The 27,545-nt window shown below is 39.6% G+C and overlaps 1 protein-coding gene across 6 annotated transcripts in view; it reads left to right on the top strand.

Annotated features, from left to right (window-relative positions):
* Positions 1 to 27,491, top strand: part of pip5k1bb (phosphatidylinositol-4-phosphate 5-kinase, type I, beta b) — a 46,921-nt gene extending 19,430 nt beyond the window's left edge. For 3 of the 6 annotated variants that reach the window (XM_054773340.1, XM_054773338.1, XM_054773339.1), the window contains 12 exons: positions 1,615 to 1,745; positions 3,518 to 3,635; positions 6,811 to 6,963; positions 8,105 to 8,404; positions 17,155 to 17,357; positions 17,567 to 17,650; positions 18,560 to 18,608; positions 18,710 to 18,794; positions 21,336 to 21,497; positions 22,798 to 22,924; positions 25,001 to 25,118; positions 26,562 to 27,491. In XM_054773340.1, the coding sequence (XP_054629315.1) occupies positions 1,615 to 1,745; positions 3,518 to 3,635; positions 6,811 to 6,963; positions 8,105 to 8,404; positions 17,155 to 17,357; positions 17,567 to 17,650; positions 18,560 to 18,608; positions 18,710 to 18,794; positions 21,336 to 21,497; positions 22,798 to 22,924; positions 25,001 to 25,118; positions 26,562 to 26,564 (1,533 nt within the window). In that variant the 3' untranslated portion in view covers positions 26,565 to 27,491. Of the gene's footprint in view, positions 1 to 54; positions 1,746 to 3,517; positions 3,636 to 6,810; positions 6,964 to 8,104; positions 8,405 to 17,154; positions 17,358 to 17,566; positions 17,651 to 18,559; positions 18,609 to 18,709; positions 18,795 to 21,335; positions 21,498 to 22,797; positions 22,925 to 23,782; positions 24,126 to 25,000; positions 25,119 to 26,561 lie in introns of those variants that run through there. The other 3 variants (XM_054773342.1, XM_054773343.1, XM_054773341.1) reach the window with 2 other exon arrangements.
* Positions 27,492 to 27,545: the final 54 nt, after the last annotated feature.

Genomic DNA, 27,545 nt, shown 5'->3' with positions numbered 1-27,545 from the left:
AAAACAACAACAACTTTGAGTCACATGAGTCTGTACAAATGTGTTTTTATACAGCATGGAATGTCATCATCCCTGCTCAGCTCTCATGCCAGCGATCAGAGTCAAGTGCTGGTCACACTTCACTTTAGACGTCACTGCTGATGTCAGCCATTTTTGTTGCCACTGTTTGCACGGCTCCTCACAGTGGCTGCCACTGTTCGCATTGCACATAAAAGGCGGTCAAAGGTCATCCTGTGCCACGCTAACCACGCTAAACAACACTTGCTTATTTGTGCCCCGCCCGTTAAGGACAACTTGCTGTTTTGTGCATTAGTTGTAAATGTGTCCTTGTAAATACAGTATTTGTATATGGTCATTTCTTTAAAAAAAATATACATTCTTGTGTAGTGAAAGACATCAACAAGCTTTAATATGAAGACTAATCCAATATGAAAAGAGCAGCTCAGTAGAAATGACATGACTCTAATGAATTATTGTATAAATGCAAAATGCAAGTATTCATCCTACTATACACTAACAAACACATTCTCCTATCACCAGTTCATAGCAGCGCCAATGCTCAATGACTCTTTTTGGGAAGGGTTGTGAGCCAGATAACACATTGACTCTGAAATGTTCAACTCAATTTGCTCGGGAAGGTCAAACACAGTTGCCCCCACAAAACATAATGGAAATAGAAACACTCTGTTCCAGAGTCAAACTGTCACCATTAACCTGTGCAGGGATTTTAAGTAATAGTCGAACATTTTTCACAGTCATAAAAGTGTAAAAATAAGTTATACTCTTAATGAAGGGTGTTCTTATACAACCGGTTATTTGCCACCACGGGAAAATTGTACATGACAAGGTTTGCACTCAGCTGCAACGGACTTTAACAAAAAATACTGCCACATGGCCAACATTACTCCTACTTTTTGCTAAGCACGGTTGCACACGCTGCTGTTGTGACGCGCTGGGGCGGAGTCTTGAATTGACTGCGTTATCGGAGTGCCAATAGATGCAGGCCGATATAAATCCTTGTTTTTTTGCTGATATCGGCACGATATCCGATACTGATATGGAATTGGGACACTCCTACTCTTAACTTCACATGTCTACATTTTAACCTTCTATTTAACAAACAAGTGTTAAAAGAAAAGCTGTTAAACGTAAGAACACAAATGGGCATGGTTAAAGGTGGTATTAAAGTATTGTGAGTAGTACCTTACTACTTTGAATGTGAGTTTGTTTACGTCATATAAATTTGGTGTATATTATACTTCTGATGCAAAAATCAAAAGAAAAAGCTAATTAATCTTGTGATGCTTGCTGAGCTAAGGTCTTGCATGAAGTGTTGTGCGACTATTTGTAAAATTAATTTCCCTCAAATTTGGGTAGAATTGGATGGAAATTTTGATCTGAATTGTTCAAATTTTGGCGTATTCGATTTTATAGGTGCCACTTAATCTGCAGATTTGTATATATAGTCACAACAGTCTTTAAACCTCAGTCTTTCTTTGGCAACACTCAGCATTCACATGTAGATTTTAGGGGATTGTAATTTGTAACAACATAGGCATGCATGGGGCACACTGGTGACAGGCTGCAATAACACACTTGTTTTCTCTTGTCAAGACAACGTCATCGGCCTTGAAGGGAGCCATTCAGCTGGGCATTGGCTATACAGTTGGAAACCTCACCTCCAAACCTGACAGAGATGTGCTTATGCAAGACTTTTATGTGGTGGAGAGTGTCTTTCTGCCCAGGTCAGTGCTTGCTCGCATTTTGTAACTTACTGCCTTTTAAAGCAGCCATAATGCATACATTTACTGAAGTACTCTTTCTATATTACACGGATTTGTCATGGAAAGGTTTACACATAACAGCCAGATGTTTCTATGAACCCAAGGTTATTTTTTTAAAAGAGCCAGTGAATCATAAAACTTCATTAAAGTGGATCATGCGTAGGTGGCTACAGTGCTCTTTTGCATAGTGAATGGATGGAAAGGTAAAAAATATTGGCTCGTTCGCTGGCCCTTTTTTTTCTTGAACTCTATAATTGTGTGGAAAACAGGTACTGTATTCATAAAAAACATGATTGGTACATATTTTACATTAATTGCCATTGATGTATAAAATAAAAGTAATCAAAGTGTTATTTATACTATATGTATAATATATGATTTTACTAGTCTATTATGTAATCACAGTGATCACCTTGAAAAGTTTTGTATTACTTTTTTTTTGCTGCACCTGGCTATGCAAATTACTGAGTTTGAGTTTTATGCAAATTTGCTCTTGGCTCACCTGACACCCTTTTACTGTCAAGTCCCTCAGCAACCGCCAAATATTGACCTTAGTTTTAGCCTCACTAGGGCAAATTAGTTCTAGCCTCACTAGGACAAATGCTTGGAGCTCGCTGACACGTTCTCTGCAAAATCCAAATAGTTTTAGGCGAACCAGTCAGCTTTGCACTGGGAAAGTCAAATATGTCGGCTACAGAGGGGGGAAAAGAGAAAAGACTCCTTTCACTTCACAGCAAGAGAGCATCTGAAGAGAGAGCTGAGTGATGGAGATGCTTTTGTTTCGCTTTTCCACCAGCTTAATCCTCTCTTGAGGTTCTTATAGTTTTGTCAGTCTAGTAGTCGAGTTTAGTCAGTCTAGTTGTAGATCACTGGAGATATGAAACTTCACATTGTGCACTTCACATTGCAATTACACTTAGAGTCATCGTTGCAAACGAAGGCATACCAACACAGACACACATGATTAGATTGAGAGAATTATTTCCAGATGCGTGCTGCTAGATGGTCTCCATTGGAGGCGTTTGTGTCACTAACAATTGTTGTTGTCATTACACACTAAACATAGCAGTCATATTACACTTTAGAGTCATCATGGGTGTAGTGTTACATAGCAGGGCCTAATTGTAGCTTGGATCCTCTTACAGAATATAACGCCAGTACAACAACAGCTACTATGTAGCCTCCTTAAAGGAGGTTCATCCAACTGAACAACAATGTTTGCCAGATTTAAAACCACTATAAAAGACAAGAACCTTATCTAACACAACTGTTTTAGCCTTTAGGCATCAGAAAAATGGTCCTGAAATGGAAGAATTCTGCAAAGGTTTGACACAATAACCTTATTGAATGTGTTTCCTTCACATTCAGGTTAGGTTAGTTTCAAAACAGGATTGGTCAACATTGCTGAGAATAGGGTCAGATTTCGCATGACACTGAAGACAATGCAAGTGTAGATGATCATGTCTTTGTGTTGTGTTCCATTTCGTCACTCCTGCACTTTTGTATTCAGCAAGGACGTTTGGTATTATAATAAGAGAACACGACAGTTTGTCAACAGTAGAAGTGAATCATTGTTCCTCATAGCTGACCTAAATTATTCTACTCTTACTATGCATTGACACAGGGTCACAAGGCTACCGGTAACTAAAAACACTTTGAGCTTGGATAATGCTTTGAGTTTTTCTTGAAGTAAAAAAAACTTTCCTTTGTTTCCCGGGCTTTTCCCATCTCAGTGAGGGAAGCAACTTGACCCCTGCACATCATTATCCTGACTTCCGCTTCAAGACCTATGCCCCCCTGGCATTCCGCTACTTCAGGGATCTGTTTGGCATCAAACCTGACGACTATCTGGTAAGTCCTTGCTGGCATACCACCGTCCGTACTTGATTTCACTTATATAGCTAGACACCGTATAGCTATTGTGGATCAGTTCAGTATAGTTCATAGTTTTTATGCAATCATCGTTCATCATCGATAGATTTTTTTGGTTTTATGACATTTGGACAGTTCCGTTACAGCAAAATTCTGTTTAACAACCCATAGTGAACTGGGACACATAAACTTTCTTTGCATAGACACCTTTTATCAAAACTATAGAAATGGGAAATGGGACTAGGAAAATATTAGCAAACTGGATGACGTATTCTCTTATCCATATCCTTACACATAAGGACTAGAGGTTACAAACTAAACTTGATATCGGAAGATCATTTTTTTTGTGCCTTTAAAGAGATTGATGTTTCAGAGGACTGCTAACAGCAGTGTTAAAATGTACCACAATCACAACACTAAAACCAGAACCCCTAACCTCTGACATCTGGATTTAAAAAGTCTGGAACATTTACCAAATGGAGCGAATAACACATTCAATAAGGCTCCACAAGCAGATTTTTCAAACAAGATGGAGGCACATCTTGACTTCTAATACAATAATAGGCAAATATCAACACAAAGTGCCACTTTTCAACTTTGTTTTTTTTTGTGTGCTAAACATTGGTGCATTATGCTAGTGATAAGTGAAGGCTAGCACATTGCAGTCAATGTTTGGTTGTCCACTGAGTCTCTTCAGTGAAAACAAGTCAGATTACAGGACTGTATCAAGCAATGTTTAACTGTTACAATGTACATTCATACTCGCTTTTTAGGTTGAGTGCTTCTGCTTTTTGTGTAATTCATTTGGTGGCTGTTGAAATATTTTTGTTTTGAGAGCACTGATTATTCAGTGAGCTTGGATTTTTTTTCTGAGTCAGCAAGTGTATTGTCACTAGGGATGAGCGAGTACACCACTATCTGTATCTGTTCACCCATCTAAATGATCTGTATCCGTATCTGTACTCAGAATGGGCGGGGCATAAACAGTAAGTGGGCGTGGTCTAACAGAAATGGGTGGTGCTTAAATGTGTACAATATTTTAAGTCTGAAATTGACATGGATTGATCAGAAGTTGCTATATTTATTGTTTATTATTCAGCTATATGTGTACAGTGTTTGTGAATAAGTGTGCTGTAAGACTGACCCGAACACATCAACAGCAGTGCAATTGTAACAGCAACCAACTCTAAACAAACTGAATAAACTTCTCAAGTCCGTTCGTCATTGCAACGACACTTCCTCGATGTCACTACACAGACCGCGAGAAGCATTCACGGACACGCCGAACATCATATCAATGTCTTTATTATGCATGTATGTGTGGTCTAAATCGGGTCACCAACACGGTGCCAGCGGGTACCAGGTGCCCCCTAAGGACCGCATGAGTCGCTTGCCAGCCTGTTCTAAAGACAGATGAAATAGTACCACTTACCTGCGAGCTGCATCAAATTTTTTTTGGTTGCTATTCTTGTTTAAATCACACTTACATGTAAACTGGAAAGACAATATATTTAAAAAAAACACTTTCAAAAATTGTATAAAGCCTGTTTTAGTAGTGCCCATTCTCTTATGTGTCTCCCAATTATGACGCGAGATGAGCACATGAATGCACCATGACAGCCGCGGAGCTTGAGAGTTGTTGTCGTAACACGGACCTTGTTTTTGATGTTCAACTAACAGTGTGTGTCTATAAACAGTGGTTATTTCTCATTCACTCAATGCTACACGCTGTTTGCACCGTGGTATTGTATACGGTGTGTGCCGTAAGCATCCAGCCGCCGAGCTGGTCACTAAATGCTGAGCTAAGTTAGCCTCGTCAGCATTGCCACCAATTTATTATATTGTTAGCATGCTATTTCAATGTGTTTAGTGCACAGCTGGGAGCTGGGATGTTACGTCGCTGTGCATTTGTGGATATGTCTAGGGAGGGGCGGTCACTGTATGTGACTGGCCAATCACAGAGTGTGAAGAGTATATCATGATGATTTTCCGTCATCATGATTACGGATAATGACGAGCTGTACTCGTTTCAAGCTCGTATCCGGGAAAAATGCATTATCCGTAACGGATAGTCGTCTACAACGAGTATCCGGGTCATCCCTAATTGTCACAATACGTACAAACTAGAGATGCTTGACATTGGCTTTCTTACCGATATTCGACAAGCCGGTACCAGTATATACCAATAGTCAACTAAAATAACCTGTCCTTCTACTACAATAACGAGTAAGACATGTTACACTTAATAAATTCACAAATAAGAATCCAATTAAATAATGCTGGCAACGACACAATTTTTGAAAGCTGCACATTTCAATGTGGAACAAACATCTGCATAAGAACAAAGCAAAGGGCAGAGTATGAAACTCTGGACTAATGCAGTGTAATTCTAAACTGGACTCATTCAACACATCTCCCGTCACTTGTTATTTTGCTGCTGATACAATAACTATGTGTGACTGAGGTGTGATATTTGATTAGAAGTATCAAGGGGAGACGCCTTACTCCCATCTCACAGCACTTTACAGTCATTAGAAAATTGCATATTTACAATCCGGAGTTGAAACGTGGAAATAAGTCCAGACAGGCTTGTTGCTGCGTGGAGCACGACATCCTCACTCACACGGCATTATCATTGTTGACAGTAAATCCGATATTGATATGAACAGATATCTAATTTTTATGCCTATATCACATCCCTACTACAAACATTTTGTTTCACTTTATCTAAAAAAAAAAACACTTATATTGAGCACCATGTATATTTTTTGTGTGAATGAAAGACTGCACAAGAGCACAAGAGCTAAGTGTCTATTTTGTATAGTGAACTGCTTCTAGAGTGTGGGCTTGATTATTTCCTCGAAGGGTTGGAAGGTTCAACCACACACTCTGCAGTAGTGTGAAAGACACACACGTGCGCTCACACACGTGTATCATCTTAAATGCAAATGTGATTCACCACATAGGAAAAAAGGATTGCAGCTCTAGCATGACTGTGCCCCGCTGCAGACAGCAAGATCTATGAACCCATGCTTGAATGAGTTGGGTGTAGAATAACCTGAACTCAACCTCATCAAACACCTTGGATGAACTATGAACTAACATGACATCTGACCTTGCAAATGTTATTTGTTTGTGTTTTGTCCTTCCTCAGTACTCACTTGTCAATGAGCCTTTGATTGAGCTGACTAACCCTGGAGCCAGTGGATCTCTCTTTTACTTGACCTCTGATGACGAGTTCATCATTAAAACAGTCCAGCACAAGGAGGCTAAATTCCTCCAGAGATTACTTCCTGGATACTATATGGTGAGTAGAGCCCGACCGTTATGGGATTTTTGGGGCCGATACCGATACTGATATTGTGGGCTGAAAAAAAGCCGATATCTGGTATATTTGCCGATCACCGATATATTGGCCAATACATGAAATGAGAGCATTGATATACACAGGTTATATACTATACATTAACATGAATTCTTGTACATGAAGGGTTTATATTAGGGCTGTCAAATGATTACAAATAATCGGATTAATCACAGTTTTTAAATTAATTAATCATGATTAATCACCATTAGCGACTGTGTCTGAAATATGCCCATTTTTACTGTATTTAATTAACGGAAAGATAAATGACAGGACAGGATTATACTGTATATATTTGTATGTATTAACAGCTCCAAATGAACTGAATATGTCAATAAGGCTAAAAGATACCACAGAAGTCTAAAAATCTATTTGTCAAACACGAGTCTCTTTAATAGTAACAGAACATTTGAATGTTATGATGAGCAATGAGGAGTTGCGTTCAAAGACACCACGTAATTTAAGGTGAATGTACTTGTTTTCAGTGTATTTTCCAGGATACTTAAATGTAGCAAATTGTACATCCAAATTAAGAGTTACGAAGCGAGTGATAAGAATATCCACTTCATGTTTTACTTTAGCTTCATTATCTTTATTTACACACACACACGCACGTATTATAAAGCTGCTTTTGGGATGCTCGGCGTGTCCCTGAATGCATCCCATGTTCTTGTAATGAGAATGAGGAAGTGACATTCCCAGGATGTACGGACTAGAGATGTGTGTGAGTTGGAGGTATATACAGTATATGGTGTTGGAATTGGTCTGATGTTGATGTGTTCAGGCCAGAGTGTCAAACTCTTGTGTGACTGTGTGGGGACACTACACTGTACTTCCATCTTCCGTCATAACAGAGAGGCGTGCTCGTTCTGGTGCGCATGCGTTAATCACACAAAAAAATTGAATGCAATTAAAGAAATAAATTAATTACCCCCGTTAACACGTTATTTTTGACAGCCCTAGTTTATATTATATGAAAAGATGAGACTATTTATTTTATGACATGATTGAATGTACATGTTGATGTTACACTAACCAGTTGTTGCTTTAGATTTAATCTTTCCTGGTGTCTTTCACCTCACAGAACCTGAACCAGAACCCACGTACTTTACTCCCTAAATTTTATGGACTGTACTGTATCCAGTCAGGAGGCATCAACATCCGGCTGGTGGTGATGAACAACGTGCTGCCTCGCTCAGTTAAAATGCACCACAAATACGACCTGAAAGGGTCCACATACAAGAGACGAGCGTCCAGGAAGGAGAGAGAGAAGGCATGTCCCACCTTCAAAGATCTGGACTTCCAGGACATGCATGAAGAAGGGCTTTACTTTGACACAGAGACGTACAACAACCTGATGAAGACTCTGCAGAGAGACTGCCGGGTAGGTGGAATGTTGACATGGATATCAGGTGATTTTTAATCATCACCATGGTGAAAATTCCTTCCTAGACAAGTCATTTCTGGTGAAAAGTAATTCCTTCCTGCTTTAAAACATTTGATCACATGGGTCTGATGCCATAATACTATACTGTATATGCAGTTGCTCACTGTGGGGACAGGAGCTTAAAATTCATGCGTTAAGCCACATGGAAAACAAAATCTGAATACTTTTTTTTTTTCCAAAGTAATTTTTAATTGAAAATTATATCTAAATACATTTGCGAGATTTTTCCTCACTGCGTTAAAGTGAGGAATATTTTTTATTACAATATTTTTATATGGGTTAAAAAAAAATGTAAACACTTTGTCTTTATTACATCAATACCCAAATATCCGTATTCAAACTTGAACTGTACAAAGAACAACAGACTTGCCTGCAATTGCTTCTTTTCTAGCTTTTTGTAAGTAGTAATGTTTACTAAATATTTAATCACTATTGCCTGATGATTGCATTGCAGGTCTTTAAGGAGTCAACAGCAACTGTGCTCAAACTGCTAAATTAATACTTTTCTCTTGTAAATGTACATTATTCTACATTACATTACATTATTATTACATTATTGTGTTTTAAAATTGAAATTACAATAGTCTGTTATCATTAGTTGTAATTCAGGCTTTAAGGCTTCGAAGTATTTGGTACCTCCAGCTAGCGCAAAAGGACGAGGCGAGATTGTGATTGCTGGCTGACCTCGGAGCGCATACAAGTTTCGTCCCTACAGAGTAATGTAAATAGAGTTTTGGTGGAAGTCGGAATCTCAAGCCTAAATTATGTCGAAAGTAACTCCTAAGTCACTCAAACTGTACACAAAACACATTAAGGACATATACAGTCATGGAAAAAAATAATTAAACCACCCTTGTTTCTTCAGTTTCTTGTTCATTTTAATGCCTGATACAACTAAAAGTACATTTGTTTGGACAAATATAGCAATAACAACAAAAATAGCTCATAAGTTACATTTTTTTAGCAGTGCAATGCTATAGCTATTCATGTAAGAACTTAAGTGATTTTGGTTATCATCAAGAAAACCATGGAAGTTGGTCGATATCAGCTCTTAAATGAAACTCTTATGAGCTATATTTGTTATCATCATTATATTTGTCCAAACAAATGTACCTTTAGTTGTACCAGGCATTACAATGGATCAATAAACTGAAGAGATAAGGGTGGTGTAATAATTTTTTCCTGGACTGTAGAGTAATAAAAAGATTGAATAAATTAATTAAATGAAATAGTAATTAAAAAAGGAGAACACATCCTGACCTGTACTCTGTGGCTTATGGGGAAGAAGAAGAAGAGGAGGCAGGAGAACAAATAGAACAGTAATTAGATACTGTGCTGCTTAGTTATTACTGTCGCTTTCATAGGAGCAGATGCTTTAACGTGCTGAAGGATCCAATCTTTCTCCTTAATGCTCACCATGATAGTCAAACGTTTCACACCAAAAGTGCTGCCAATATCGGTGGGTGTTTCTCTTATCTCAGAGCTATGTTCATTTTCACTTCCACAGTGATGGCTTTTTTTTCTGCGGCGTATTTGTACCAGAAGAGCCTGCCATGCGCTTAGGAGACATATTGAGGTGCAAAATGTTAATTAGCTATATTCTGCACTCGCTTCGATTGAGGCAAACACTGTAGTCATCTGCGTTGTGCGAGGTGTGTACACACTGCATTCTACCAGCATGCAGCACGTATTCATCCGCATATTCATCTGAAACTAGTTCTCGAGCCATTCCAGTGTTTACAGGCCAAGAAAAGTTTTTAGTTAAATAATTGGAGAGCGTACGTAACCACAAAACACCAAAACTCGGAACACCATAACTCAAGGACCACCTGTAGTTTGTTGGCAAGATTATGCAAAAACTGTGAAAACTGTGTACCAAGGAAGAATTTTGTCGCAGAGTTGAATAAAAGTCCAGATAGAGAAATGTATTTCACTTTCCATCGCTGCAGTCTGCTTGCAATGGGGCATATCCAGCTGATTAGAGCTGTGGTGAAAAAATCTTGCTTAGTGGTGCAGTTAGCAATACACATTAACACCATCCAGAAGACTGGAGTATTTTTTCAGTTTTCGCAGGTCGACTGAGTACCTTTTTAGCTTTAGATAGTGTTTCTCTTCAGGGTGGCTTATGTGTATTATTATCCAAGTGCTGTTTAAAAAGAGCTCACCAGGTGCTTGGGAAGTCACTGTGTGTTCCGTCTAAGCACCCAGTTGGCCGTGAGCTCTTTGCTCTTGTCTCCTTGTGCCTGTTTCACTAAATGACATCTCAGCAAACATGGAATGAGATTAAGATATGATCCTGGTAGCGTGACAGACACGGTGCTTGGTTTAAAGCCTTGCATTCCTCTGTGCGGAGGCCAGGAGACGTTACTATACATGCTTGCGGAGGTTGGTTAGTGTTCAATAGGTTGATTTGATATATGTGACAGTGATTGAGCGTAACTGTTTCTAAGGCCTACTTTCATTGTTTGAAACAGCATGCTTCCTTTTTATATCTGTGTATGTAGTTTAGTCTGGTAGCCTGGAAGGGTAGTGTTCGTTAGAAGGGTAGTTGGCTGACATTTATTATGACCACATATATTTTTTAATGCTCTATAGCTCCATAGCGCCTGAAAAACAACTTGGAATTAAACATTGAATTATGACTTACATTAATTGGATTTCACAACACACTACACTGCACTGCTGCAAATGTCTTGTGCTATTTCCAGCTCACATGTTAGGTAACAGATAATCTCCTTGTTTTTCTCCCAGCTTTGTGTGCAAACAGGTGTGAATCCACTCTTTTCTTCCCACCTTTAAAGTCAAACAACTTTGGGAGTCAACCAAGGTCTTGTGTGTTGGTCAAAATGTAAATGACTATTGGAAGAAGGCTCCTCAGCTTGTGACCCTTCTCATGGATCATTGACCATCACGCTGACTTTGTCCACATTCTTGATTTAGTTTGGAATGTTTTCAAGCCAGGATAACATCCTCCCATTTTGCTAAGTCAGTGTTATTTTTTTAAAAACTCAACCTGACACGCTACCAGCCCTACACACACACACACACACACACACGGACATATGAGTTTGCCAACCATACATCATCTGTGTCATGTACATGCACAATGTATCCCACCAGTCATCTCTTTATACATACACAAGTTGAAGTCGATAATAAATACTGCTAAATACACTTATCAGAGTTGAATAATGACATGACTCTGTGGTACTAAAACTATGACCAGTGCCCTGGACAGAAAAATAATCCTAGTCTTGTGGATGATCAAAAAATAAACAAACTAATTGGATGTTGCCTGATAGAAAACATTGTCGATGTCTACTGTATGACCATGCATTTATTTTAGTGACGGGATGAGGAAAAAAAGATGTCCCAGAATGAACAAATATGCAATCATGGCCAGAAATATTGGCATTCCAAAGATGCCAATGTTTTTGGCCATGGGTTTATAAATTAGACTGATTTAGTTGTATTCCATACAGGCATGGCTAAAAACATGGGCATTTTTGGCATACCAATATTTTTGGCCATGACTGGACTGTATCATAAACTATTGAATGCTGCCCAGTGGGATACAGTACACACCACGGTTTCTAGTTGCCTTTGTAAAAGCATGATTTTTATGACAGAATGTGCAGGTGTACCTAATTTTGCGTCTCTGAAGTGTATGTTGACCCTGCCTTTGTGAGCATATGTTGTCCTATTAGCTATACATGTGCTGTATTCATTGATATAGTACATTATACGAGGACAGTAGCGCTTACAGGCTGGCCACAGTTTTGTTATTTTCACCGCTTCCTGTTCTCGCCTCCTGAGCGGGAAGCAAAATGCCCTCTAAGCAGAATGTGTGTGTCCATTTCCATGAGTAAGCAGCTCACCCTGTCAGCCCAGGAGAGGCTGCCGACCAAAACACGGTCGGGAGGTCAGTGGCCGCCTAGCAACAGGGGGGTGGAGGGGTGGGGGGAGTGCAAGGAACCAAGAGGGCAGGGGGGAAACAGTTGTCCATGGACGTGTATGTTGGTGAAGATTACATGTGAGCTATTTGTTCAGAAATGGAAAGGGGTGATATTTCTCCCATATGTTCAGATAAACATGCTTCCTTCCTCCTTTTAAGTCATCTCTGCATTACTGTGCAGCCCCTTGACAATCCCCTATTACCAGAGCAACACAATGCATGAATAATTCATGTTGAATTTGATTGTACAGTCAGTGAGTGAGCTTAAAGACACATTATGCTCTAATGCTAGTCAATAGATGTAGTTAAGGTGAACAGTAAATGCAATTTGCGTTCCCTTTTATTATTTATATTCCTATGGCTAAAACTCAATGAATCCTTTTAATCATTTTTACCATCCTGTTTCTGTCTGTGTTATTATAAACCATTATTGGTTGCAATAATTTAACCCCATAAGAACCGTTTAAAGGGGTGATTTGTACAGTTTCTTGGCACAAAGAGAAAAAGTATATCTGCTCCACAAAAGAAATGGCACTTTCATTTATTATTTTAGAAAACAATTGTGTTCTGCCTAGTCGAGGATATTAAATTGTGTGCGCTTTTACTGAACAAGAGGCACATTTCAGCGCTGGGTCCCAAATCTGATGAATAATGAATATCTATATTTTGCAGACACGTTCTTGGGATTGTATCTGCACACGGTGTCAGCACATTCTCATATCCTTGGTTTCAGATAGGCCACATAGGCTCCAGACACAAAAAGACTTTAAGGATGTCAGCAATGTCCTCATATCCAGCACCACTTTTTATTGTTTGGATCAGTCTTCCTTCTTTTACTATTAAAAAACGTCAAAGCAGCAGTATGAAATAATTTGGCTTAAAGAAAACATGCATAATGACTTTTATGTTCCAATTGTTGAAAGACACTTTTCACAGAACCACAGTCATCCCTCGTTCATCGCGATTAATTGGTTCCAGCTCCCGACCACAACAGGTAATTTCCGCGAAGTAGGATTCAGTATTAATAAAATGGAATATATTTGTAGTTAGAGCATAGAAAACCTGTTTATTAATGTTTTTTTGACATTATTAGAGCCCTGTAGACATTAAATAACACCCCTATAGTTACCTTTATACTTGTATTACCTAATATAGTAAACATGATCAACAATAATAAGACTATATAATAATAAGACATAATAACTAACTGTTAGCATTGGGAAAGTTCCTTGTTGTTGTAGTATCTTGAACGTAATGTGGGTCGATTGCATGGCATTAAAAAAAAAAAAAAGGTCCACACCAGCCTATCATCCATCCTCACTATGACGTGTGTCACTTGATTGATACACAGGACAGCCAGTCTAACGTTAATCTGCCATACATAGACGTATATTCTGACAATACTGCTATGTTTGTTCACACCACATTGTGCAACGCTTGTGCACAGGATACAGGGTCTCTGATGTGACACAAGATGGCCGTCACTTTAAGAATAAGGTAATGTAATGTAAAGAAATGTCTCATCACTGTAACATTACTGGCACCTAGTGACCAGAATACTACATATAACTTGTCTTTCAATATTTTTTAACTAATAATATGCCATAGTCGACCACGAAACAGCGATCATTAATTAATTAATTAATTTTGAAAAACCACGATAGAGTGAGGGAGCTATGTTTGAACCCCTTTGTAGCAAGGGATGACGGCATTTATATTACTAAACACTAATAGTCTTGAGAGAAACATTGTATAACCATTTTCTGCAACTCTGAACCTTGACATTAGAATTGCTAATGTAACATCACAGGTGTCCTGGCTGGTCCACCAATAATGGAGACCACTATAAAACGATGATCCTGCATTGCTATGGAAATGACAAAATAGTATTTACATTTTTAAGGTCATGTTTCTACATATCGTTGCTTTAATGCGGTAGCCAACTATCTACTTGCGTCATAGTGTTTTTTTTCACCCCAAATCTGTATTTTTCCCACATTTTACCCTCATTTACTAAAATAAGATCTTGGCAAAACAACCAGACAAACACAGTAGTTTTCTTTGTGCTATTCCAGCTTGATCATGGGTCTGGGAAAGCCAAGACCGGGGCAACATGATGCCCTATTTGTAGGCAGGCTAGTGTGTATGTGTGTGCTTGCGCACGTGTGTGTGTGTGTGTGTGTGTGTGTGTGTGTATTGGTCCAACATGGCTGCTGTTTGAATGGACTGGGGGCGTTTGAGCGAAGGGATGCAAATCCTTGATATGGAAAATGGCAAAGCATAAACAAAAGTCCCAGTGTTTGCATTTTAGTCATTTTGTGTTTGCATATGCGTGTGTGTGACTCACATGTCAACAATGTATTGTAGATTCCATCTTCATGCACGTGATTTTGTCCTGCTGTAAAACAAGTGTTCATGGGACACTGTATGTTTAAAAGCATGTTTAAAATTCTGTGGTATGACTCTTTTTTTTTTTCCCTTTGAATCCCATTGAGCAAAGGAATGTGTTATTTACAGAAAGTGTGAATGACCAAGATTATGAGAAATTGTTCTGCAATCTTTTATTTTTTGTCCTCAAACTTCCTCATACATAGAATTACCAAGAATCGCCTACCAATGACTTCCTCCTCTTGTAAACAGAATGATAATTATTAAGCATAACTGCGCCTTTCCTTTGGCTATAATGTGGGTCAGCAGCCTCACTTTGATGACAACAGCTACCTGGTTACCTTTAATCACAGTTTACAGGTCAGCCCCGGCCTCTCCCCTTCTTCGTGTTTGGCTCAATGCTTGCTCTATTTTATTTCCTCAAGCCAGCCAGGAGGAGACAAGATGTCGGGAGACTTTGGGAACTGGGTGAAAGGCTCCTCACACGAGTCAGTGTGTAACACTTTGTGGAGAAACACCTTGTTTATTTTGCTGGAATTCCGGTTTGAACAGAAATTTCCTCCTGTTTGGTCTTCTAGCCTTTGAGGTGATGGTTCATGTCAGGGGGGATTAAAATGTGTGCATAAGTATGTGTGTTTTCTAGAAGATGGAGTGTTGAGAATTTTTGGGGAATAGCAGGAAATGTTCTGTGCAGTTAACAATCATGCAAACCTTGGGCTGGGTGATATGTCGATATTTTAAAAATAACGATATTTACTTTAGCACAATATCAAAATCAACCATATCGTTGATATCGATATAGACTGGATTTGCGCTGTATCTCCCTCATCCCTGCATGCAGGAGGAGGGGCAGAGCAGAAGCCCTGCGGCTGCAGTCGAAGCGACAGTGTCTGCGGTGGAAGAATTAGTCAGCAAGGAATAAGCGGTAGCTCAGTAATGTGGAGGTACTTCAAAAACTCCACAAACTCCAAACCGTGGACCGTGTGAAGCTGCGCACTGTCCTAATGAAAGGAAAAGCAAAGTGGTGTGCTATTATCAGGAGGTGTCCTATCACATTGCTAAAGATATGGTCCCCGTTGCAACAGTGGAAAAAACGACTTTAAAAACCTGCTGAAAACGATGGAAGTTAGGCAGACAGTTGCTAAGCCTGATGCAGTTGGCAGGTTGGTGGTGTTCCTGGCACAAAATAAGGACATGCATGTGTCTTCTAAAAATGTTTACCTATAAAATACTGTTCAATTTAAAGTATTTTTGAGTTGCTGACATTTTTTTATTTCCTCTCAAACAATTACCTCTTATTTTTATCTATTTATTTTATTCATTACCCTGTTGTTTTTTTTTTAAATTTACACAATGGTTTGCTCCGTAAGGGCGGGTGCTGGGTGTTCCATCTCTGCCGCCTGGGTCCTGTGTCGGGGGTCGGGCATGGGGTGGCCTGGGGCGGTCCGGGCTCCACATACGCGCACATTTATATACATGAAGACATGCACACATACACAGAGATAGCTGTACACACGTACATATACACACTCGCATTACATACTGTATGTACTTCCCCACATACCACACTGACTTATCCATGGTGTTATCATGATGGTTTTATTACAATAATGGTTATGTTTGCAATATGATTATAGTTAATGTGTGCATTACAGTTATTGTCATTCAGTTCACTACCATGGTTAATAATTTCATTACTACTATCAGCACCAATATGTATGACTTTTTAAATTCAATATTATCACTGTGGTTGTTGATATTATTTTGTCCTCCCCATCATGGTCTTTATGGCAGTTTCTCCTCTGTTTTCTTTTCTCTTCTTTTCTATCCCCTCCTGCTCCAGCCCGGCCGCTCCAAATTTGCATAACAACAAAACATCAAATAAAGTCAAGTAAATTCTGCATAACAGGGGAAGAATATCTTCCACTTTTCCCCGGCAGAGCAAATCTGTTGAGCACGTAAGGGCATTTAGATCAATAATACTATCTGCCCTAATGGCTGGAAAGAACAACAAAAAAAACAATTCCTCTTAAATCGGCCACTCCTTCATATTTTGTTCTTTGGTTATTAGCTGAGGATTTGAGCATATTTTTCTAGATAAAATTTTAGATAAGATTTTTTTATGTGCATCATGCATGTAGCTTTAAAATTTTAAAAAACATCCTTATGTTAAGTATTTATTTTAATAAAACAACTTGACACGCATATTTGGCTTTGATTTTGTCTAAACTCACTTTGCTTAAAAAAATATCGGGATATATATCGTATATCGATATTCAACCTAAACATATTGGGATATGGGTTTTGGTCCATATCGCCCAGACCAACCTTGCTGTATTTGCAGGTGTTGGAGAGTTTTAAGATCATGGACTACAGCCTGCTGCTGGGTGTCCACGTCCTGGACCAGAACCAGAAAGAGGGTCCCGAGCAGGGCCAGGCCGTGGGGGACAGAGCCAGACCTGTGGCCCAGAGGGTCCTATACTCCACCGCCTTGGAGTCCATCCAGGGGGACGGCAAGGCTGCTGAAGCCCTCACCACAGATGACACGTGAGTGGGCTCAGATGGAGAACACACACATTCTGCACACACGCACGCTGCCTGTGTCTTAATCTCCAGTTATACAACAGCAGTCCACCTTGCACAGGGCACTGTAGACATCTATTACAAACACTGCACTTCATATTTACACGAGTACATGTTGTTTGAATAGTGCAGAAGAGGAAGAAGAGTAACTCCTGTGTTATCTTTGTCTTCAGCATGGGTGGCATCCCTGCCAAAACACACAAAGAAGATAAGCTGCTCATCTTTCTTGGCATCATCGATATTCTACAGTCGTACAGGTACAGTGTTTATTGGTTTGTTAATCAAAATATTAGAAACAGCTCAAGTTGTGATATGTAGTATTCTATGCTGGTCACTAGGTGTCAGTAATGGTACTTTAATGTTCGGTGAAACAGAAGCGCCAGACTTGCTTGCTGAAGAAACAGGCACAATAATAATAACATAATAATCATAATCATAATAATAACACGGGCTACTGCTGCGACCGCAACCCATGCCAAGCTAAAACTCAACTCTGAACCCTTGTCCCTGATTATATACAGTAGTACGAGTGTAAAGGCAACTGTAGGGGTGATATTTTATGTCTAGAGGGCTCTAATGATGTTAACACTCATATTTAGAAGGTCGTAAACAGGTTTTCCATGCTCTTAACTACTATTTATAAAGAATTTATCAAGGTCAGGTCTGGAACCAATTAACCACAATGAATGAGAGATTACTGTATTGTTAAATGAATACCTCTCTGACAGTCAATCAAAACTGAGCATTATTATCTTTGTAAAGGCAGAATTGTTAATCGTATTGTCAATAGACGATGATTTCACACATCACACAGATTTTTTTCTTGGAGGGAGAAAGATGATGTGGTAACAGGAAGTCAGAGGCCTTTAGCACATAAGATGTCTGGAAAGTGTCACTTAAAATGTTAGTGGTTGGTTGAGATCAGTGATTACAGCCAATTATTTTTATATCTACAAACATCCACTCACTCCATGTCAGCCCCTTAAAGGTAAAATGTTACATCATCCCAAATAGGATGGAAGGAGGAAAATTCTGAACTAGTAGAGTTTGTGGCGCCAAAGGGGGAAGCGATGAAGGTCTGATGAAGCTAAAAAGAGAAAGCTGTTACGTAAAGCTTTTTTTTTTTTTTTTTTTTTAATTAGCTGTTTTGTTTTTGCACTCTGCAGATTCATCAAAAAGCTGGAACATTCATGGAAAGCCCTGGTGTATGATGGTGTAAGTCAATACCCTCCAAAAAGACCGACACTGCAGCTTTTTATGAAAGAAGCCTTTTATACGATCATAAAGTCAACTCTAAAGACATCCTCTGTCCTCAGGACTCTGTGTCGGTGCACCGACCCGGCTTCTACGCCAGCCGTTTTCTCAAGTTCATGAGCACTCGGGTCTTCCGGAAGACTCAGCGTAAGTTTGCTTTTGTTGTCACAGAAAAAAGGAAACGGCCAATAAAAAAGAGGAAGGTCATTTTTCACTGTTAATTTGCTTGCTCATTTACGATAGACGGGTGTGCCAGAAACACTGTTGTGACATGAGCTGGAGGAATAGTTCCTTGTGTTGTTTCCCGATATATCAACTATGAACTGCTCGTGACATGTGAGGCATGTGGCCCGTTAGGAGTTTTGACATTTGTTTAGGCATTCAATCACAAGCTTCTGTTTTGTCAAATGAATGCTTTCACGCATCGCAAAAATTATTCAGAAAAATGTTATTTTATATTATACTATACATATATTTATATATAAATAAAATCATGCAAGAGGTACAAATTCTTTAAAATAAACAAGTTACAAGTGCTGACAGCTGCTAGCAAGCCAAGCTAAGCAGCTAACTGCTGTTCAAAGTTGTTGCCTAGCAACAATGCCAAACAACAAGCCAAATGATACCGGTCCTGGAAATCCGGGTCCAAAATCAGAAACGGGGCCATTCTGGCTGACCGATGAGGAGGATTTGACATTAGATGGCGCCTTGAAGAATGGAAATCTGGGTTCAAAATCACGTTTATTTCTAGATGACAAACACTGGAATTTGTTTTGTGCCTTGAGTGAGGAGATAACCGAGCTACACTTGGAATCTGTAGCACAAATAAGGCTAGATCTAAGAGACCTCCTAACACAGATTGGAAATGTACAACCGCAGAACAACAGCCTCAAGAAGAGATTCTCAGAGATCCAGGATGAAGTCATAAACTTTAAGGAGGAAAATAGAGCACTGTGCAAGGATACCAAGGCATTACAAATGGTATGAAGGTACTACAAGATGATAATACTGCCTTGCGTGCTGCTCGTAAGGAGGTTAAAAACCCTACGGAAGAAAAAAAAACCCACTACGCAATGAAAGGTACTACAGGATGATATAAAAGTACTACTGCATGATAATGCTGCCTTGCACCGCCCTTGAGAAAGAGAAAGAATCAAAGGAAAATATCATTGAACAAACAAAAAATACAATTGATGAGATAGAGGAATGAGCGATGTGATCTTCATGGTACACCAAATTACACCCAGGACAAATGACAGGGAAGTCCAAAACAGAGAAGAACCACATGAAATGGGTGTTGCTTCAACAAAGTAACAAACCAATTTTCGTCAATCAAAGGAGGTGGCTGTGGATATCGACACCATCGATACTTGCATCCCACTGTATGGCAGAAACAACGCCACACCAGTCATTATTGTTAAGTTCACCAACAGGGAATTCAATACCGCACTTCAAGCTGAAAGGTACAAACGTCTACATGAATGAGCATCTGACAAAACGCGACGCTGACGTCGCCAAGAAAGCACGAGACTTGAGGAAGCAGGGAAAGATCCAAAGTACTTAGAGCACCAATGGCAAAATCTCCATCAAGCTAAATGGAGGACCAACAGAGTGAAGCAAGAGTGCTTGTTGTCAAAGATATCAACGATAAATCTCAAAGATCACATCACCATGACAACAAGGAAGATTGGAGATACAACCCACAAAGAAAGAACAATGCAGTTGGAAGGATTACATTCAATAACATTTGACATCACTACCACGTTGCAAGGGCCTGCTCAACAAGAACTACTGGAATTAGGAACCCATGTATTTACATTCAATGACACTCGCAGGAAAACACGAAAGACGGAAGGACAGTAAGACCTGGAAGCGGAAAACTTTACCCATCTAGACCGCAAAGGATTGGATTGGAGAATGGTATGGATCCGGACAACAACAAGGGAAGGGGAAAAAACTTTTTGTTTAGAAACAACTATTGTATGGAAGATTAATGTAAATAGTGAATTAGTGCATGTTGAATACAGGAAGGGAACAAATGTATGAGCAGTTGAATAAATAAATCAAATAAATGCCCAGTCAGAAATCAAAACATGTTTTGGGTTTAATTAATGACAGAGAAAGTATTTTTTTGACGACTTAGATTTAGACCTTATTAAAAATGTCATTATTGAGCGTAATGTAGTATCAAATAGAACATTTTGTTGCTTTGGCAATATAGTATAAAAAGTGCAGGGAAACGGGAAATAATGGCTAGATAATGCTTGGATGGTAAAAATCAATTGTAATTGTGTTCACTGAGTGTATTTCGGCAATTTGTGGCTCGCAAACGTGTTTTTGGGCAACCACACAAAAAGGTATTTCCCAGCATTTAAAGGTACAACAGTCAATAAAAATATTCAACTCTGGAAGTAAAAATAGCCCATGTTCTAATTCCGGCCCTTATGAGAGCTTTTAAGGCTGATCTACTGTATAGATTGATCCTCTCTCATGCAGCGATCACACGGTTTTCCCATTCAGGCTGTTGTTTTGGAACTTCCTGTCGATATTAAATATAGCAACCAAGTTATGCAACTATGTGGAACCCCCTGTGGGAATGTGTATGGCTGAAGTGGTGATGTGAGGACATAGCAGAGCTATTAGTCTGCACTTTAGTCTGATGGCTTGCATGCTTTCTTTTCTGTGCAGAGATTAGATTCTCCCCTTCAAAGAGGACTCGCACATCCATCCCCGCTCTGAAGTCGTCCTCTCAGGAGATCCTTTCATCGCAGGTGGATGAGAGGGACGAGGAGAAAGACAGGGGGGGCCATCTGGAGGGTGCCCGCAGTCTGGCTAGTTTGGATGGACACGGTACACATGAAAACTTGTTTGTCACTGGAGCTTAGATTCAACAGGAAAGCATCCAAGCATTATGCGCCCTCTCTCTCTTAACTGCATGCTGAGGTCTAGGTTTGTCCATGATACGTTGGCGCTGTAAAAACATTCTAATGACTTTCAATTCAGTTGAATTATGTAACACTAAATCACTATCTATTTATTACCTTTTTATTAAGGGAGAAAAGACATCAAAACCTACATGACCCTGTGTGAAAAAGTGATTGCTTAAAAATAATTTAACTGACATTAATTGAGATCTATCAGTCTGGAAAAGGTTATAAAGCCATTTCTAAAGCTTTGGGACTCCAGCAAACCACAGTGAGAGCCATTATCCACAAATGGCCAAAACGTGGAACAGTGGTAAACCTTCCCAGGAGTGGCAGACCAACCAAAATTACCCCAAGATCGCAGCGATGACTCACCCAAGAGGTCACAAAAGACCCCACATCATCAACAACAGCATCCAAAGAAATGCAGGCCTCACTTGCCTCAGTTAAGGTCAGTGTTCAGGACTCTACCATAAGAAAGGCAAAAACGGCCTGCATGGCAGTGTTCCAAGATGAAAACCATTGGTGGGGGAAAAAAAAGAACATCAAGGCTCGTCTCACTTTTTCTGGAAAACATCTCGATGATCCCCAAGACCTCTGGGAAAATACTGTAGTCTGACAAGACAAAAGTTTTACTTTTTGGAAGGTGTGTGCCCCATTACATCTGGCGTAAATGTAACGCCGCATTTCAGAAAAAGAACATCATACCAACAGTAAAATGTGGTGGTGGTAGTGTGATGGTCTGGAGCATGGAGCAAACCATTGTGTACCCCCATAGAAAAACAGAATAGAAAATAAATAGATAGATTGCAGTTGTTGCTGCAAAGGGTGGCCCCACCAGTTATTAGGTTTCGTTGGCACTTTTTCCACACAGGACCATGTACAGGTTTGGATTTGTTTTTCTCCCTTAATAGTAAAAAGTTTCATTTAAAAACTGCATTTTGTGTTCGGTTGTGTTGTCATTGACTAATATTTACATTTGTTTCATGATCTGAAACATTTAAGTGTAACAAACATGCAAAAAAATAAAGAAATAAATCAGGAAGAGGGCAAACACTTTTCCACACCACTGCATGTAGTCTTTAAGAGTATGATGATTGAGGAATAAAGAGGCGTACCTACTGTAGTTAGTTTGTGTGACTTACTAAACATTCTTGCACATCTACTGTATATTCTGCCTCTTTGAAAGTGATGACAATTCCTTAATGTGACTTTTGTGTCCTCAGCTGTGTTTGCTTCATACATGAATCCTTACTTGGTTCCTGCCAACACATCCTTCTTGGAGGGCTCCTCCATGGGAACCCTCTCCTCCTCCTGCGTCTTGGTCGGTGTGGACAACCAAAGTGATGAGAGGTACATCCTCTTTACTTTTGAAATCTGTTTTAAAGCATTTTAAACCAACAGTATGTAATAACTTGAACTTAAAATAGCTTTGAAATCAAATTTGTCCTCTTATAAGCAGAAGAGTGTCATGTCATGGTGACTCTTGCTCACCTTCTCCGTGGTGGTGGACTAGCCAAGACAACCCTAATCTTTACTGACGTCTTTAGCTTCTGTCGTTGTACAAAGGCATGCTTACAGCTGTTAAAGTGGCTAAAGAGCATTAAACTATACTTTATGAGCAGTGGGAGCAGAAACAATCCAGTTATTCCTTATTGTTGTTTTAATTATATCACAGCTGCTTGCCTCAGAGAGTCTAGTTTAGTACTTCAAAACACAACACCTGCTGGCTCTGGCATTGGGGTCCAGAAGGATGTAATGTGTGTGTGTGTGCTGCCATGCCCATCAACTACACACACACACGTCACGCTCCCACGCATATTGTCTCCTGTGCCCTTGCGTCATGCAGTCTTATTGGTGATAAGTGCGCCACAAAGGTGGTGACTCAGTGCCTCCAGTACACACAGCTATACCTGTACATTATATACTGTGTAAGTGCATGCCTGGGTCCGACACACAAAGGCTAGTAACTTTGTAGGATCAAATTCTGAAGGCTACACGATGCTGCTTGTCACCTGCAAATTGTCCTATTTAGTCTATTTGTAAATATTTCAAACTGGCCCTAACTGGTGGCCATTATCCTGGAGAGAGACCGGTACAAATAATCATTCAGTGCTGGACACCTTGTGATATTTATGTGTAGTAATTTACGTATAAAAATTCATGTGAACTAGCTATACGTCGCAGTATTATTATGGCTTTTGTTTGCAGTACCGGTGAATCACCTGCGTCAGAAAGTGCTGAAAGCCACACTGGACAGTTTAGGCTGCACACAAGGAAAAGTGCACGTGTGCTGCCCTCTACTGGTTGAAGGCAGTATTTAACCGGAACGACAGAGGGCTGGCCCATCTCCTGCATATACTGCACCTCAAGTCTGTCATTAAGAAAATATCTTGGACACCTTTTATAAAGACTGACCTACATTCACAACTAGTATTTGTTCCATTAAATTGTTTTCATTTATTCTCCACAGTATATCATCATTTAGTAGCTTGTCTCTTAGCTGCACTGCTTTCAGTACTTGATGTGTATGTTAGATTTTTTTTTTTTTTTTTTTTTTTTTTTTTTTTTTTTGTCCAGTCAAATTTCAGCTTGTGTTGCCATGCCAATGTAATCTGGCGGGGGCCTTCTGAATGCTGGCCTTAGTCATGTATGGGGCTAGCAATGGTGCTGTTTTTTTTTAACCAATCAGATTTCAGAATCATCTCGCAGGGCTAGCTAGCTGGCTTACAATAACGTCAGCACTGATGTCTGAAAGCCTATTTGCCTAACATTCAGAGTTACGCAGTGTGCCTGAACGCCACAGAGGGAGCACTGTTCTTAAATGATCCTTTTCTGACAGGAAGAAAGAAGACAGACAGAGAGTTGTTCATCGTTCCGTGTGCGTTATATGATTATGATTGTGTTGTGCTTTATGTTGTTTATCGTTGGAGAGTTCATTCATATTGTGTGCTAAATGAGGGGTGGTCTTCTTACATACCAGTAGATTACTTAACATTATTTAGTAATTGCATACGGTAAAGAGTACGTAAGTTACTTTGAAGTATTAGTCATAAGAAAAAACACTCATTATATTTCTTTCCCCAATTCTAGAATGCAACACGTTGTTATATTGTTTTTTGTAGATTATTGACGGTTTGTACAATTGTTACGTGACACCGCCCGCCACTGCAATATGGTGTCTTGTTTTAAGTGCCTTTAACACACAAAAGAGGAAGCTTGTATGTAACCGGTGGTGTTGTATACGTATACGTATGTATACGTATAAAATGTGTGGACCTTGATGGGGAAAAGACTTAAGCAGCCAGAGTGACCTTGTTTCTCACTCAATAACAGGAGTGTTTACACAGCTGCCTTTAAAACCCTCACATGCACGTTTGCTGTGCACGTTGATATGAAAAGTGCTTTTTTTTTTTTTTGCCTTTTCAGAGACGACGTCGCATCGAGTTCCACGTTTACCTTGGAGGACAGCGCCATCTGCCTCACATCGGAGCATAGCACCATGGATGTGGACCGCGATGATGGATCGGTTCTTGACGTCTACTTGGTCAGTTGCTACTCTCTCAGGCATACATGCATATATAGGCATATATATATATATCTATCTATATATATCTATCTATATATATCTATATCTATATCTACATCTATATATATATATATATATATATATATATAGATAGATAGATAGATAGATAGATATACATGTACATACAGTACCTGTGTGTGTGTGTGTGTGTGTGTGTGTGTGTATATATAGATATGACATGTACATACCTGTGTGTGTGTGTGTGTGTATATATATATATATATATATATAATATACACTGTAGATATATATACACTGTAGCTATGACATATACATGTACATACCTGTATATACAGTGGTGTGAGAAAGTGTTTGCCCACTTCCTGATTTCTTGTTTGTTACACTAAAATGTTTCAGATCATGAAACAAATGTAAATATTAATCAATGACAACACAACTGAACACAAAATGCAGTTTTTAAATGAAAGGGAGAAAAAAAAATGCACTCCTACATGGATGGCCCTGTGTGAAAAAGTGATCGCCGCCCTGTTAAAACATAACTTCACTGAGATTAATTGAGATCTGTCAGTCTAGAAAAGCTCATAAAGGCATTTCTAAAGCTTTGGGACTCCAGCGAACCACAGTGAGAGTCATTATCCACAAATGGCCAAAACATGGAACAGTGGTGAACCTTCCCAGGAGTGGCCGAACAACCAAAATTACCCCAAGAGTGCAGCGACGACTCACCCAAGAGGTCACAAAAGACCCCACAACAACATCCAAAGAACCGCAGGCCTCACTTGCCTAAGTTAAGGTCAGTGTTCATGACTCCACCATAAGAAAGGCACTGGGCAAAAATGGCCTGCATGGCAGAGTTCCAAGACGAAAACCACTGCTGCACAAAAAGAACATTAAGGCTCTTCTCAAATTTGTCAGAAAACATCTCAATGATCCCCCAAGACCTTTGGGAAAATACTCTGTGGTCTGACGAGACAAAAGTTGGAACTTTTTGGAAGGTGTCTGTCCCATTACATCTGGCATAAAAGTAACGCCGCATTTCAGAAAAAGAACATCAAACCAACAGTAAAATACGGTGGTGGTAGTGTGATGGTCTGGGGCTGTTTTGCTGCTTCAGGACCTGGAAGACTTGCTGGAACCATGAATTCTGCTGTCTACCAAAAAATCCTGAAGGAGAATGTCTGACCATCTGTTTGTGACTTCAAGCTGAAACCAACTTGGGTTCTGCAGCAGGACAATGATCCAAAACACACTTTAACATGCAAAAAATAAGGAATCGGGAGGGGGGCAAACATTTTTTCACATCTCTGTGTATATTTTATTTGATTTTTGTCCAGAGTCACCATCCGGAGTCGACCAGTTTTAGACATTGATCATGTTATCTTTTAGTGAAAATATTTGAGTCAGAGAGTTCATCTTCTTTTTTCCTCTTGCCCCCTGCAGTGAAAGGAGCATCTCCTACACAAGCTTCATCTTCACCTGACAATCTCCACGTCATGGTCTGACCGACCGAGGCAGCGCATTTTGTACAGCTGCTCCGTTCTTCTTGTTGCCAACACGTGACAGGACAGTCCACCAGCGGATGGACTAATGGTCACATTAATGGACATCATGTGACATCATACCATGTGATCTACCCACATGGCAATGCAGTGCCATGTGTATGTTCTTATCACAAAGATCTATACAATCTATTTATCTGCTATATATTTTATTGTGCTGAACATAAAGGCTGTGATGAGAAATGTTTACAGTGGAGTCACAGCGACAACATGGGGCTGCATAGTGAACATACACACACACGCATGCGACGGGATGATTGACGGCCTTTGTGACAAGGTCGGGGCCGACCCGTTTCCAGACAGGAGCCAGGTGCTGCTGCACAGCCAAGCGAGGAAAGACTTACATGATCTTCCATAAAGGAACCTCCTCCTCTTGATTATAAACAGCACTTTTGGACTCTAGTAGGAGGGTGGAGTACTGACATAAGCACAAACTTGGATGAGTGAACATGCACTTTTTTCCCCCGTCTGGGCTTCTCTTGATAGCGCACACAAATGCACCAAGTGACATTGTAGATCTTCTTTGGATAAGTTTTGTTTGTATCATAGCGGAAAAGCAGTTTATTCTTTTATACTGCATCCTCTTTACCAAATCTTGACATCATGAAGCTGTCGTATACCTCTTCTTCGCAAATATTTCCAGCTATAAATGTCCAATACCAGGATCCTGTCTTCAATGCCGTAATTTATTATGTAAAACAATATTTTACCATTTGCTGAGAAAAGAAATCACAGAATGTAAAGACAATGCATATTTATATAGGAGATCCCTCTGAATAAAGTGACAACATTGAGTCTTGCCTTTTCTTTGGCATGTATGGAAATGATAATACTGTGCTGGGTTTTTATTATTAAAATGAAAAAA

This window comes from Dunckerocampus dactyliophorus, chromosome 4, assembly GCF_027744805.1.
Source record: "Dunckerocampus dactyliophorus isolate RoL2022-P2 chromosome 4, RoL_Ddac_1.1, whole genome shotgun sequence".
In the NCBI taxonomy this organism is placed as follows: Eukaryota; Metazoa; Chordata; class Actinopteri; order Syngnathiformes; family Syngnathidae; genus Dunckerocampus; species Dunckerocampus dactyliophorus.
The sequence above is the reverse complement of the archived record's forward strand: the minus strand, read 5'-3'. Positions and strand labels throughout refer to the sequence as shown.